Source organism: Pocillopora damicornis, chromosome 2, assembly GCF_964200805.1.
Source record: "Pocillopora damicornis chromosome 2, jaPocDami1.2, whole genome shotgun sequence".
Classification (NCBI taxonomy): Eukaryota; Metazoa; Cnidaria; class Anthozoa; order Scleractinia; family Pocilloporidae; genus Pocillopora; species Pocillopora damicornis.
Window position 1 is genome coordinate 695,914 of NC_142671.1, and position 12,530 is coordinate 708,443.

General features: G+C 39.8%; 1 protein-coding gene across 1 annotated transcript; it reads left to right on the forward strand.

Annotated features, from left to right (window-relative positions):
- Positions 1 to 125: 125 nt before the first annotated feature.
- LOC113679855 (uncharacterized) lies at positions 126 to 8,248 on the forward strand. Its single transcript, XM_027196830.2, has 4 exons — positions 126 to 497; positions 1,790 to 2,423; positions 3,100 to 3,180; positions 3,771 to 8,248. Exons 2-4 carry the CDS (start codon positions 1,793 to 1,795, stop codon positions 6,122 to 6,124), a joined length of 3,066 nt encoding a protein of 1,021 aa, XP_027052631.2. The 5' UTR covers positions 126 to 497; positions 1,790 to 1,792; the 3' UTR covers positions 6,125 to 8,248.
- Positions 8,249 to 12,530: the final 4,282 nt, after the last annotated feature.

Below are 12,530 nucleotides of genomic sequence, written 5' to 3' on the forward strand. Positions count from 1 at the left end.
AATGATAAATTTTGCCATTACAATTTGTGTCACATGTCATTGCAAAATGAAATTGCTGGCCAATTGAAACGAGACCCCGAAAACTAAACCCAGTCATGAGGAATACACACGCTCAGTAATAATAATGGAGAGCGGAAAAACTTGATATGGCCTCACTAACCCAAAGATCTTTTCTTCAATCACAAACGTGGTCCATTTTCCTTGTGGCAACAGGCAGGTACCTTACGCAAGCAAATTAAAGCTTCCGAACAGGGAACGAAACAAGTCGGTACTTGACTGGGTTTTTATTATTCCTCTGGGCAAAGTGAGTGCAGGCGCAAAAGCCAAATCGCACCGTCACAGACCGTCACCGACCACTGACGAAAGGGCAAGCGCCAGATTTCGTTTTATATACATGCAAGAAACCATCGTTTTCTTTCATCGTTAGCTTCGAGAATCGAACATTCTCCAAATTCTATTTGCTGGCTGTAGTTGACAGGGAGGTTTCAGTTCATTGGGTAAGCAGAATGTTTCAATTGTTATTCGAGCAAATCCCTCAAACAGTAATCCTTCACAAGATTTAATCGACATACATATGCATCAAAAGAAACAGCTGGGAAATATTTTTATATCGTTGCTAATGAGTTCCTAAACAATGAACCATCGATAGATTTACTTCATCTGAGTGCAATTTCTCGATCAGGTATGTTTTTAGTGATGATGTAAGGCTGCCAAACATTCTACGTAACTGAAAGCGGAAGATCTAATAAGTGTGCTCACACTGTTCCAAAATATTTCGACTGTTTACACAAATGTAGTTAATAAGCATCGTTCAAGTAGTGATAGAACTTTCATAGAATGGTTTTTTAATTAATGTGTGGCATATCCAAGCATAATTTATAAATTTAGTTTGAGTTCTCGTTCATTGATGAGGAACGTGCCCGTGAGCGATAGGCATAATCTAATAAATGTATTAAATTTCTCGGCAAATAAAACTAGCTTTGATTCATTATTTTTCCTATTGAAGAGGGGGAATGAAGTAAATGTAATCTTCACTGAAAAAATGTGACCGAGATTTCTGACCAATATTAGTGGAAGTTTTAGGACTTGGGTTATATGCATCCATTTCAGTAAGAGACTTTGGTTTTTATTGTGTCGTGACGTTGTACAATGTCGTTACGAAACAAGAGAACGTGTTATTAAGATTGACATTTTTTAAGACGTGTCGTCTGGATGTGATTTTCATCAAGCACTACGACAAAATTAGGTTTATGTTACACAAAAAGAGAAATCAATTTAGACAAAAGGTTTAAGCGAACTGTTCTTCAGTCGGAATAATTGTGTAAGCGAGAGAGGGTTTGTTGTTCCAATTACATCAGTTTACAACAATTGAAACGAGGTCTAATTTGACGATCAATGGACATCGAAAGTTCCACTTAAATAAGGTCTTCGAAGTAATTAGATCTTTCTTTAAGTCCTGAAAAGAAGCCTTTTAGACAGTTTTTGCGAAAACGTGAAGTATAGGTGATATTTCTGCTTGAATTAAGATTGTTTAGAACGTGGTTTGGATGAAAAAAGGTTAAAGTTTTCTTTCAATAACCGGCCTTTGAGTTTGTGGACTGTGCGATAATGTTTGATTTACAAATTAAAGAGTAGCGTGGTGGGTACATGATCCAGTATCAAATATCTTTTAAAGGTTGGAAGTTGTCTGCAATAAGATTTAATGATTGCTCTAAGATATGCACCATTTTCAGTGTGGGACAAAATTAGGTTAAGCTAACCAATTTGTTTGGTATTATTTGTTAACCAGCGGATGGCTTCTGGTCCTCCCTCAGTGGCTTCAACCAAGGAGACAACAAACTATGCACGGCTTTGTCGTCTTCTGGTGGATGTCGGGTCCCAGGTCTTAAGAGACACATTTGATGGTATACATTCGCCGGAAGGACTCCATAAAGTTTTGGCTCGTCACCCAGAACATGCAAAACTACAGTCTCTTCGGAAGAAGAAAGTTATTAATCCCACACAATGGGGGAAGTTGTTCCCTGTCGTTACAGCTTCTGTTTCATCAGCTAGCTTTGATATCACACTCTTAGTGGTGCTATTGAGAAATATCTGTGGTCTTAGTCCTCCTATCAATGGTTGGGACCGTCTTCCTCCTGTAGCAGAAGGCAGTGCATCAGCTAACATAGCCAGGGTGAAGTTTTACCGAAATACTACATACGGTCACGCTGAGCAGGCTGCAGTCGATGACACCACATTCAACACCTTATGGCAGGATATCGGTGATGCAATAGTTGGATTAGGAGGAGCAAAGTACGCTGCAGCTATTATCAAGCTCAAGAATGAAAGTATGGATCCTGATATGGAGGAACACTACAAGGAGTTGCTATCAATGTGGAAAAAAGATGAGGACAACATTAAAGAAAAGCTTGTAGAAGTGGAAGGTATGTTACAAAAGTAGTTGTTTTAGGGTTGAGGGCTCTGAAAAAATGACGAAAGCGATTTTTAGGAAGTAAAATGCGACAGCTTGCATACATATTTGATACTCTGCCAAAAAGTACCTGAAATGTACGAGAGGTGCGTTCAGAGCAGGGCAGGCTTTTTTTGCTCTTGTGTAGGATACAAGTACATGTAAAATAGTCTTACACCTCATGAAGGTGAAGTGGTGGGGGATAGCTTGGCTATTCGGTGGATGTGACCTTATTTGTTGAATCTTATTGTTTGGTGGATGCGGACATTTCCATAGATCCCGGTTAATGTTGTGAAAAAGTTTGCATTAAAGAAACTTATAAAAATGTGAACGTAATCGTTTGTCCTGCGATAGAGTCACTTTCGCGACCTTTCAGATTCCCCCTGTTGGTCTTTTCAGGTGGTCAAGGAGACTCACAGTAAGCAGGTGAAACGTCACGATCCATATCGGAAGTGACTACATCGTAAGAAAAATGATCAGATTTCATTTCAGAGGTATCGCTCTTCCCATTTTCACAATTTCCCCATTCAAATTTTATTCTCTCACACGTTTTCATAAAAAACCATACAGAACTTTTAATTTAAAGATATTATGAATGTAGTGAAACTTTGTCGACTTTATCAACATGGAAACATTCTCGATCATTAAAGGAAAGCTTGAACATGTTGAAGAACAAGTAAAAAACGTCAGTGAAAAGTTAGATGCCATCCTTGGATCAAAGCAAGCTGAAGGTCAGTCTTCGAAACATTTAATACCGTTATCAGAACGTTATATACTCTTTCTTATTATCTGTGAACTTAAGAGGTTTGAAAGTGGCGTACAGGAATCAGGCGAAGTATTTGAGAAATGATTATGTAAGATGTGACTTTGTCTCAAAATAATTTGTGATTACCGTGTTGTGTGACTATGTTACAATAATTGGTATGGTCACTGTAACCGAAGTCACGCGTAATTGTGGTCATTCATTCATTTGAAATATCCACGTACTTTTTTGCAGTCGAGTGTATGATTGGTTTATACACACATACAAGCTAATTGTGTTGTAACCTAGAATGCCCCGAGGAAAACCGGGATACCAGACGAAATGCTTAGAGTATTGTAAACTGCTGGTTCCCTATTCCACCACTTCTTGGTCTTTGTGGATATGTAAAGTGCTACACAGATAGCGCTGTACAGATAGTGCTGGACAGGTAGTGCTGGACAGGTAGTGCTGGACAGGTAGTGCTGGACAGGTAGTGCTGGACAGGTAGTGCTGGGCAGATTGTGTAAAAGCTCGTGGAACGCATGTCAGCATATTGAAAAAGCCAAATTCTTCTTTCAGATGATTTTGATCCAACTGAACTGATCGATGGAATACGACAACTTTACAAAGTCCGCGATGGATGGTTGGCACCATTTCCGTGGTGCGAGGACTTTTGTTTTCATCTTGGTGATATCTATACCAGACTCAGAGTGGTAAGCAGAATGAAAGCAGGAGGGAGAGCCACAGGACACGTTGTTACCATGTCTGAAATATTCAAGTCGCACGAAGAATGTGAGAATCCAAGATCATCGTTAATTGAGGGGAAGCCTGGTATGGGAAAAACCACATATTGCAAGAAACTTGTTTATGGTTGGGCGATTGGAAAGCAAGAAACAGGGGGCTTCCTACCAAGCTTCAAAATCGTGTTGTTCATCAAATGTCGCGATATGAAGGGAGACCTATGGGCGGCTATTGATGATCAGCTTCTTCCTCGAGGTATCGATGAGGCCGAGAAGGAGAAATTCTTCAACTTCATTCGCCGCAATCAGTCTGCGGTTCTGCTGGTCCTTGATGGATTGGACGAAGTTTCTGTGAGTAAACTACCAATGTTTGCCGAAATCATCCAAAGAAGGCTTCTTCCAAAGTGTTACCTGGTTGTTACAGCGCGACACGAAGCTGGAGTTCAAGTTAGAAGACATTGTGACACATTGCTGGAGGTTGAAGGGTTCACTGAAGAGGATGCGCGAAACTTTATCACCAAGTACTTCAAAACAAGGGAGAATTTGGCCAAAACTCTCATCGAAGAGATTGGAAAAGATAAAAAGTTGAAAGACATGGCGGCAAATCCTCTCAACACCGCACTTTTTTGCCTGGTTTGTGAGGACTTTGAAGGGGTCTTCCCAGAAAGTAGAACGGAGCTGTATGTGGAAATAGTGCAATGTGTTTTAAGAAGATACAAGCAAAAGAAACAACTGCCAGTAAACGGCGAAGACTTCATTGAAGAGTACGGAACCCAACTAAAGCACCTTGGCGGGATAGCACTTAACGGTTTGCTCGAAGACAACTTAGACTTTGACGAAAGTCAGCTTGGAAATCACAAAAGTGAGTTACCTGGATTTGGATTTCTCTCCGTTCAGCCTGGAGGCAGCAAATTAAGACCGCGCCGACGTTATGCTTTCCTTCACAAGAGCTTTCAAGAATGGTTTGCCGCGTACTATCTGAGTCGTCGATTGATTGCGAAGGAAATCAGCCCCAGCGAAGTAGCTGTTGACAAGTGTTTCATCCAACAGTTGAAAGAAGTCCTTCCATTTGTCTTTGGTATCTTATCAGCACGATGCGAGGAGACAACGGTGATCCTAGTCAAGAGCATAACGTCACACTTGAACCAGGAGGTGGATGAAGTCAGAGATAGATGGTTCAGGGTTGTATTGGACTGCATCAAAGAATGCAAGGAGGAGAACGATCTACCAACTCGCTTGTCACGTGATTTTGGCTCGCTTCTTCAACTGGAATTTGTCTCTCTTGAAAGGTCAAACGTTTGTGATCCTGATGTTGTTATTCTGGCTGAAGCACTTAAAACCAATACAACCTTAACAAGTTTACATATTTCATTCAATGCAATCGGAGAAGAAGGCGCTGTCGCTCTGGCCGAGGCCCTTACAAGCAATTCGTCCCTGAGAGTGTTGAATTTAGGTACTAATAGGATTCTTGGTCCTGGAGCCTGTGCGTTAACTGGTTTACTCAAACGCAACACAACTCTGACGGAATTGTTAGTACCTTTCAACAACATCCTCGACTCTGGTGCTGATGCTCTGGCCGAAGCCCTGAAATGCAACGTGTCTCTGTCAAGACTAGATTTGTCTTTTAATAACATTGGCCATCCTGGTGCTACCACCCTAGCGGGTGCCATTAAGTGCAATGGAACCCTGACGGATTTGAGACTGTCTGGCAATAAAATAGGAGACGCTGGTGCTTCTTTCCTTGCGGATGCAGTACAAGTGAACGCCAATTTAAAGATGATTCTTTTGGCTGGTGGTTCCATTGGAGATGCTGGTGCTACTAGTCTGGCTGAAGCACTCAAATGCAACAAAACCTTGAAAGACCTGGGTTTGCACGATAATGATATTGGAGATTCTGGCACCACTGCTTTAGCAGCTGCCCTTGAATGCAATAATTCCTTGGAAAGGCTGGATTTATCGAGCAACAAAATTACTGATCATGGCGCTCTCGCTTTATCTAATTCCCTTAAGAGTAATACTATTCTGAAAGAGCTGTATTTGGCTCGCAACAGCATCGGTTATCGTGGTGTTAACGTCCTAGCTGATGAAGCTAAAGGCAGCACGACCTTGACGAAGTTGTATTTGTCTGGCAACAGGGATGCCGAGGCTGTAGTTCGGGAACTCCGCTCAAAACTTGGCGATCTTATTGCGTAACCCAATCTACGTTTAGACTTTCTTTAACACTTTTAAATTGACCGTAGTGTAATCAAAGTCAAAATGATTACCGCAGCTAATCAGATGTTAAACATTACGAGGAGCCAATGGGAACGCAAAGTAAAAATATGTCAACGGACTCAAATGCAGACATAACCAGATCGATGGTGATTGGTTTTAGTTTTGAATACGATATGTGGAGATTGGGTACCAATTGTAATGCAAAATGAAGGACCGTTGCAATCTGGAAAGAACGTGGCCCCTCAAAAGTATTGAAAATGGTTTTAGCTGAACAGTAAACACTCCGCATTTCTATGAAATCGAGTCTTACCTGTCTGCTGATCTAAGCAACATCATAAGCAGGCTAAGTAGTAACTAATGGTAACTATCTGTTTCTTAACTACTCTACTCTGCTCTCCTCCTTGCATTCTTAAATACTCTAAAACCAAAGTTATGCTGTGGGAACGCATCAAAGGCTCTCGAGAGTTGCTAGTTTTAGTGTTTCAGCTTTTGACAAGACCTTTAGAAGGACCTACCAGTATAAGTATCTCAGAGTCATGCTCGATCCAGGCCTTTCTTGGAGTGATCACATCGACCATATTGCCTCCAAAATATCTGCTAGGCTGGGCATGCTGCGGGAAGCCCGCAAAATCATTCCTCGAGAGGCCTGTATCACATTCTATGACTCCTCGATACTTCCACTGTTCGACTACTGCCGTGTAGTCTGAGATGGCTGTGGAAAACAAATCGGGACTACCTGGACAAATTGCAACTGCGAACACCTCACATCATCGAAGGGCGTAAAGTAGAAAATACAGGCAGTACTTTTAACTGACCTTCCTTAGAAAATCACAGGAAATATCACACTTGCCTACAAGTGTTTAAATGCCTACACAGTCTCGGGCCCGCCTATCTTTTGAATGAATTTAGTTTTTTCCGCCAATACCATGCCTACAATACCAGATATAGACCTGCTGCGATTATCCCTGGCTAAAACATCTAAATATCAAGGTTCCTTTAGCTACAAAGGTGCAGAGGTGTGGAATACTCTGACTAGTAAACTACGAAACATAAATTCACTGCCTATTTTTAAGAAAGTTCTCAAACTTCATTTACGGAATTGATGTAGTACCCTTTGTAATGTAACGTATATTGTATATCTTATGTGTAAATTTTAATTTGTGTTAGGGGCTCCCTTTGTATTTCATATTTAACCATTGGTTCATACGTCAGCGTGCGTTCATTGAGATATGAAGCACGCGGAAAGTTTGGAGAGCACGAAAGATCCGTAAGAGTTAATCGAGGCGTAGCCGAGAGAAACTCTAGCTTCTTGAGTGCTCTCCAAACTTCCCAAGTGCTTCATATCTCGATGAACGCACAGCTGACGTATGAACCAATTGTTTTATAACATTTTCAACCCAATGGTTTAAATGTTGTAAAAGGGTTAATATTCCCTCTGCTACGCTTCAGCGCGTTGATAATTTTGTTTCAGGAAAACATTTCGCTATGCTGTAAACGATCTTGTTTAGCTTAAATTGCCGCCGAAGTCTTAACCAGTTTTTTAATAGTAAAATCCCAGAGTAAAAAATCGCGGAGAAAATTTTTCTCTCGAGGGATTTGTATGCAGACGTCATGAACTTGCACAATAGGAATATGAAGCACGCTCATGCAATTGAATTTGATTAGACAAATTTACAAGCCATGTCATAATTCTAAATTCATTTTGTTTTACTTAATATGTCCTAAGCAGGCCCCCATTCAAACCAGTTTGAAGCTGAACTGGGCCAGCCTGCATAAATATCGCTAATAAATAAATAAATAAACTGTAACAAAATAGCGTCAGAAGCCAATTTTGCGTTGTGCGAAGACACAATGGATCCAGTGGATAATATAGTATGACATTCATACAGTAAATACCTGGTTGTAAAAACGATGTCCATTGAAAAGTATATAAACCATGAAAGATGAAACTGAATCATTCATCACAGCCGGTAAAGGAACCACTTGACATATAGTAGTTTAATCAGTTCTATGTTGGTTGGTATTACTAAAGATAATCTTAACTATGAAAATAATGAATGCAAAGTACTGTGGCAAGATTAAAAGTGTTGTCTGCAGATTTTTCGGAAGAGAATCAACCTTGCTTCTACGAATAAACGATCTCGATTCGCCTTCTTCCCAGAGTCTCGCTGTCTCGTTTCCCATCGTTTACAGTCAATGAGCTTTTCTCGTTAAATTTTTAGTATCGTTTATTTTGTTGAAATAAAAAGAACTCAGATTTCCAAAGCAACTGAATGATAAGTGAGGACTGAACAGTGATAGCAAAGCATGATTAAAAAGAAAATTACAAAGCATTGATGTTCATGGTCTGAAGCAAACAGAGCGCTAGGAAAACTGAGAAGAAGGCTATACGCAATGCACTAGCAAGTAAAACAGACTTTTTTTTTGCGTTTTTCGTCAAACGCCGGTCAGCGCGAGGAGAGCGCAAGGGCGAGTCACGCATAAGGTGAGTGCTCTTTTTACCAAGCACGCGGTGTTATGCAAATATTCCCATCCTGCTGTAAAAAGACTTAAAAATATTCAAGAACATCGGAAACTGCAACGACAGATGATATCGAGATCGTTATCATGCGAGGTATGAATTAAAATAACTTCCCAGCGTGGTGCGAAATTAAAAATAGACTTAAAAAAAACAATCATAGGTCACGGGGATCGATTTTCACAGTTGATATTCTCTTGCTTAAAAGTGAATCGCGTTTGCCTAGTTATGCCTGAAAACGCAAAAATTACGCTCGTTCTGCAGGGGAGCATCGGGCCGTCAGCATGGTTGTCGCATGAAACTAATGAAAACATGGAGGTTGCAATATGATTCCAAACCTGAATTTCTACCAGTCGCTTGAGTGTGGGCGTAGAACTTTTAAAACGAGGCTTGAAATAAAGGTTGTGGCAGGCCACAGTCACCAAACGAGAAGCATGAAAATTGTGGTCGCCATCACTTTGCTTCGTCTTAGTGTCTACTGTGGTTACTGCTGCTTCTCAGATTCTTATTGTGATCACCAATTGTGATATCATTCTCGTTCAGCTCCTTATTCTATGTGCAAGAAAACATGGTGTTTATCCTATAAACATCTCCTGATTTTGCCCTGAAACTTACTGACCATCCACAGTTTGCTTGATTTTGATGCTTCATTTGTGATTCTTTCAGTACATCTTTCAAACATGAAGATGAAAAGTACTACATGTTTACACCTAAAGTCACTTATAAGTTAAAAGAGATGTCGAGCGTGCTAAATTATACCTGTAAGATAAGACCGCCAAAAGGAATAAGAAATGATCAACTGGCTTATTATAATTTTTACTGAGTGGCTTATGCTAATATATTATTTCCATTCATTTTCAACGTTCAAATAAGTCAAAAAACACCTATAGTGAAAATTCTTGCTAGATGCCAATTTTGTCTTTTAACCATTCATCCTAAATATAAACAAATGACTAAATCATATTGAACTGGCTGACTAACTGTCTAACTGACCAACTTAGCTAACTAAATTCTCTACAACACAATTTTTGATGATCAGCGCTATTAAAAAAGGGCGTTCTAGGGCTGAAGCGATTTTCTCTCAGAAGAAATCCTATTGCAACATTCGGAAAAACCAAGCTGGTTTCGATTACGTTTAGACTAAGACAGATTCATGGGCAGAGTTTAAAAGAAATCGATTTTTTTAACCGAAATTCATCGGACCGCGTTTTAAGGAGGCTGAAAGCTTTATTTTCGTTCGTAATAATTGGTAACATCGATTATGGAAAAAAACTGGAAACTTAGCTCGCAAACACGGGCGAAATTTAAGGATACCCGGAAGTCTCATCGTTTTAGCTGATTATCAGTTATGATATTAGGTAAGGATCGCATTAAGCCTGAGACACGCTGTCAATACACTTAAGCCATATGAGGTAATTTGGGACACAATAAATGACGAGCGTGGGTCAAAAACGAATGCAAGTGTTTTATCAAGGTCATCATCTAAACAAGACGAGACATATGAAAGCACGAGGCAGTAGGGCTAATTCTTTTCTTGTTTTCGAGTGCTTGGAAACTCTGATGAAACGTTTGATGCTTTATCAAATTTAAGGCTTTGATATTGCATGGAACCCGTGAATGATGCCTCAATTTTTCAACGAAGTTTCAAACCGCATGCACGCGACAAAATTAAGTCTCTTAGTTGGATGATCACCTTATAAATATTATTAATAATTGATGAGTTTGGAAAGAGAGAATTTAAAGCTCGGCAGACTTTCCAATTTCCAGTTCGCATTCTTACTTACAAGCTGAGCCTCGAAAACTCGTCGGTAAGTATAAGATCTCAATGAAACTTTTTTTATCGTTGTTTATTGGGTGCTTTTAGTTTTGTTAGCTCCTTTGCGCGTGTTTCAAGTGATACACATTCCGTGTGATTTTTCATAGACTACTTCTTCGGCTTCTATTTGATTCCATTTCAATCATCGCTACTAGATCATCGCTGCTAGATCATCGCCATTTGTTCATCGCTATTAGTTTGTTCTTATAGATGCTATTGCTGTCAGTTATTTGCGATCATTAGGAGTTAGACTAAAGCAAGTCTTTATCTCTTTTCTATTTGCGATGTTCACCTTTTGTCTGTATTATTGGTGTAGTCCTCGTAGTCAGTTTCAAATACGTCTTAGCGCTATCTTCAACGATTATTAAAGATCACTTCACATTCTATATGCGTTCGAATAGTCTACTCAGCAACTTAGGTATCCTTTTGGGGTTACACATGTATATTATTTTTTTATTAACTAGTAATCACATGATTTTTCTCGTGCAATGTGGAATAAATCAGCCTTTGAATAATTTACTCGTGCTGATTTATCCCAAATTGCACTCGAAATCATATGATTACCAGTTAAGAATTTGTTCATGCTTAACGTGCGTATATCGAGTTATGGATGCACGCGGGAAGTTTGGAGAGCACGAAAAATGCGTAAGAGTAGCTAGAGGCGCAGCCGAGAGCAACTCTAGCTTTTTGAGTGCTCTCCAAACTTCCAAAGTACATCCATAACTCGATATACGCACAGCTAATGAGCAAATTCTTTTATAACAGAGCGACAAGAAGGATCTGCGCGAAGAAGCCTTTTATTGTGACAGAGAGCAAAATTCTCACAACGCACAAAAAAAGTAAACAAACGCCCCTATTGCTGGTTTTCACGTGACGTCACTAAATTTCAGACTTCAGAACTATTGATCCTCCTGAGATTTTACTTTCATGATGTATTAGAGCAGCTAAAAACTAATATTCAGACAAATTTTCACTCCAAATGGGTTCTTGGTTTAGTGATAGACTACTCTTGAATTTCTCAGCTTTTGCGTGACGTGGCCTTTACATGACGAGCGAGAGAGCTGTTATGTTGGTTTAAAAGGTGACTTATTTAGGGAAATTCAGCTATCTGAACAGTTCTTGTATTAGAATAAAGTATTATTGTTACGTTTATGAGTTCTTAGAGAGATAAATTCACGCTTTTGTAGCAAAACTCAGTGACAGATGTTTCTGCTGGTTTCCGGCCGCCATGTTGGTGCCCATCTAGGTGGGCACCAGCATGGCGGTTCCATACAAATCTCTATAAATTTGGGAAAAACGTTTCTCCTCATATCTTCCGTAAGAAAAATTGCTGTGACCTGAATCTTGGCGAGAGTCTTTACATATCTAGCTTCTTTCTATTTCCAGATTCTAGACTAAATCGATTGAACGGTTTTTATTTTTTATTTTGATCTATTTTGAATGGCGTGACACTGAAAACCAGCAATTAAAACACGCCAGAGAATTTGAGCCAGTTAACTGATAACTGTGAAAGAAAAGCTAAAAATTTACGGGGAAAATGGAGAAAATCAAAGCCAAATGAACTCACGTGTCACTGAAAAATGTTTTAAAAGTCAAAGACCCGAAGTTATCAAGACAAATTTGCGAAACGTGCAACTTGCGAGTTTTTTCGGCTTTATTTTTTGTTGCTTGTTGGATCAGGACCTAAATGATGAATGCCGATAGAAAAATTGGGCAGTTCTTTGCTGGTTTCTTCCATATTTCAAAGAGAAGGAAAACTGCACTGCAGCTTAACAGGAAGGAGACTCTAAAGCCAGGTAAAAAAAAGTGCTCACGTCATCTTGTTTACGCACGGGCGTGAGTAAATAAAGATTTTGTTCATAGCGGCTCTATAGGACTTATAAAGGGCAAGCACGCGCGCTATGTTATAATTAACAATTGGTTCCTACGTCAGCGTGCGTTCATCGAGATATGAAGCACTTGGGAAGTTTGGAGAGGACTTAAGAAGGTAGAGTTGCTCTCGGTTACGCCCCGAGCAACTCTTACGCATCTTTCGTGCTCTCCAAACTTCC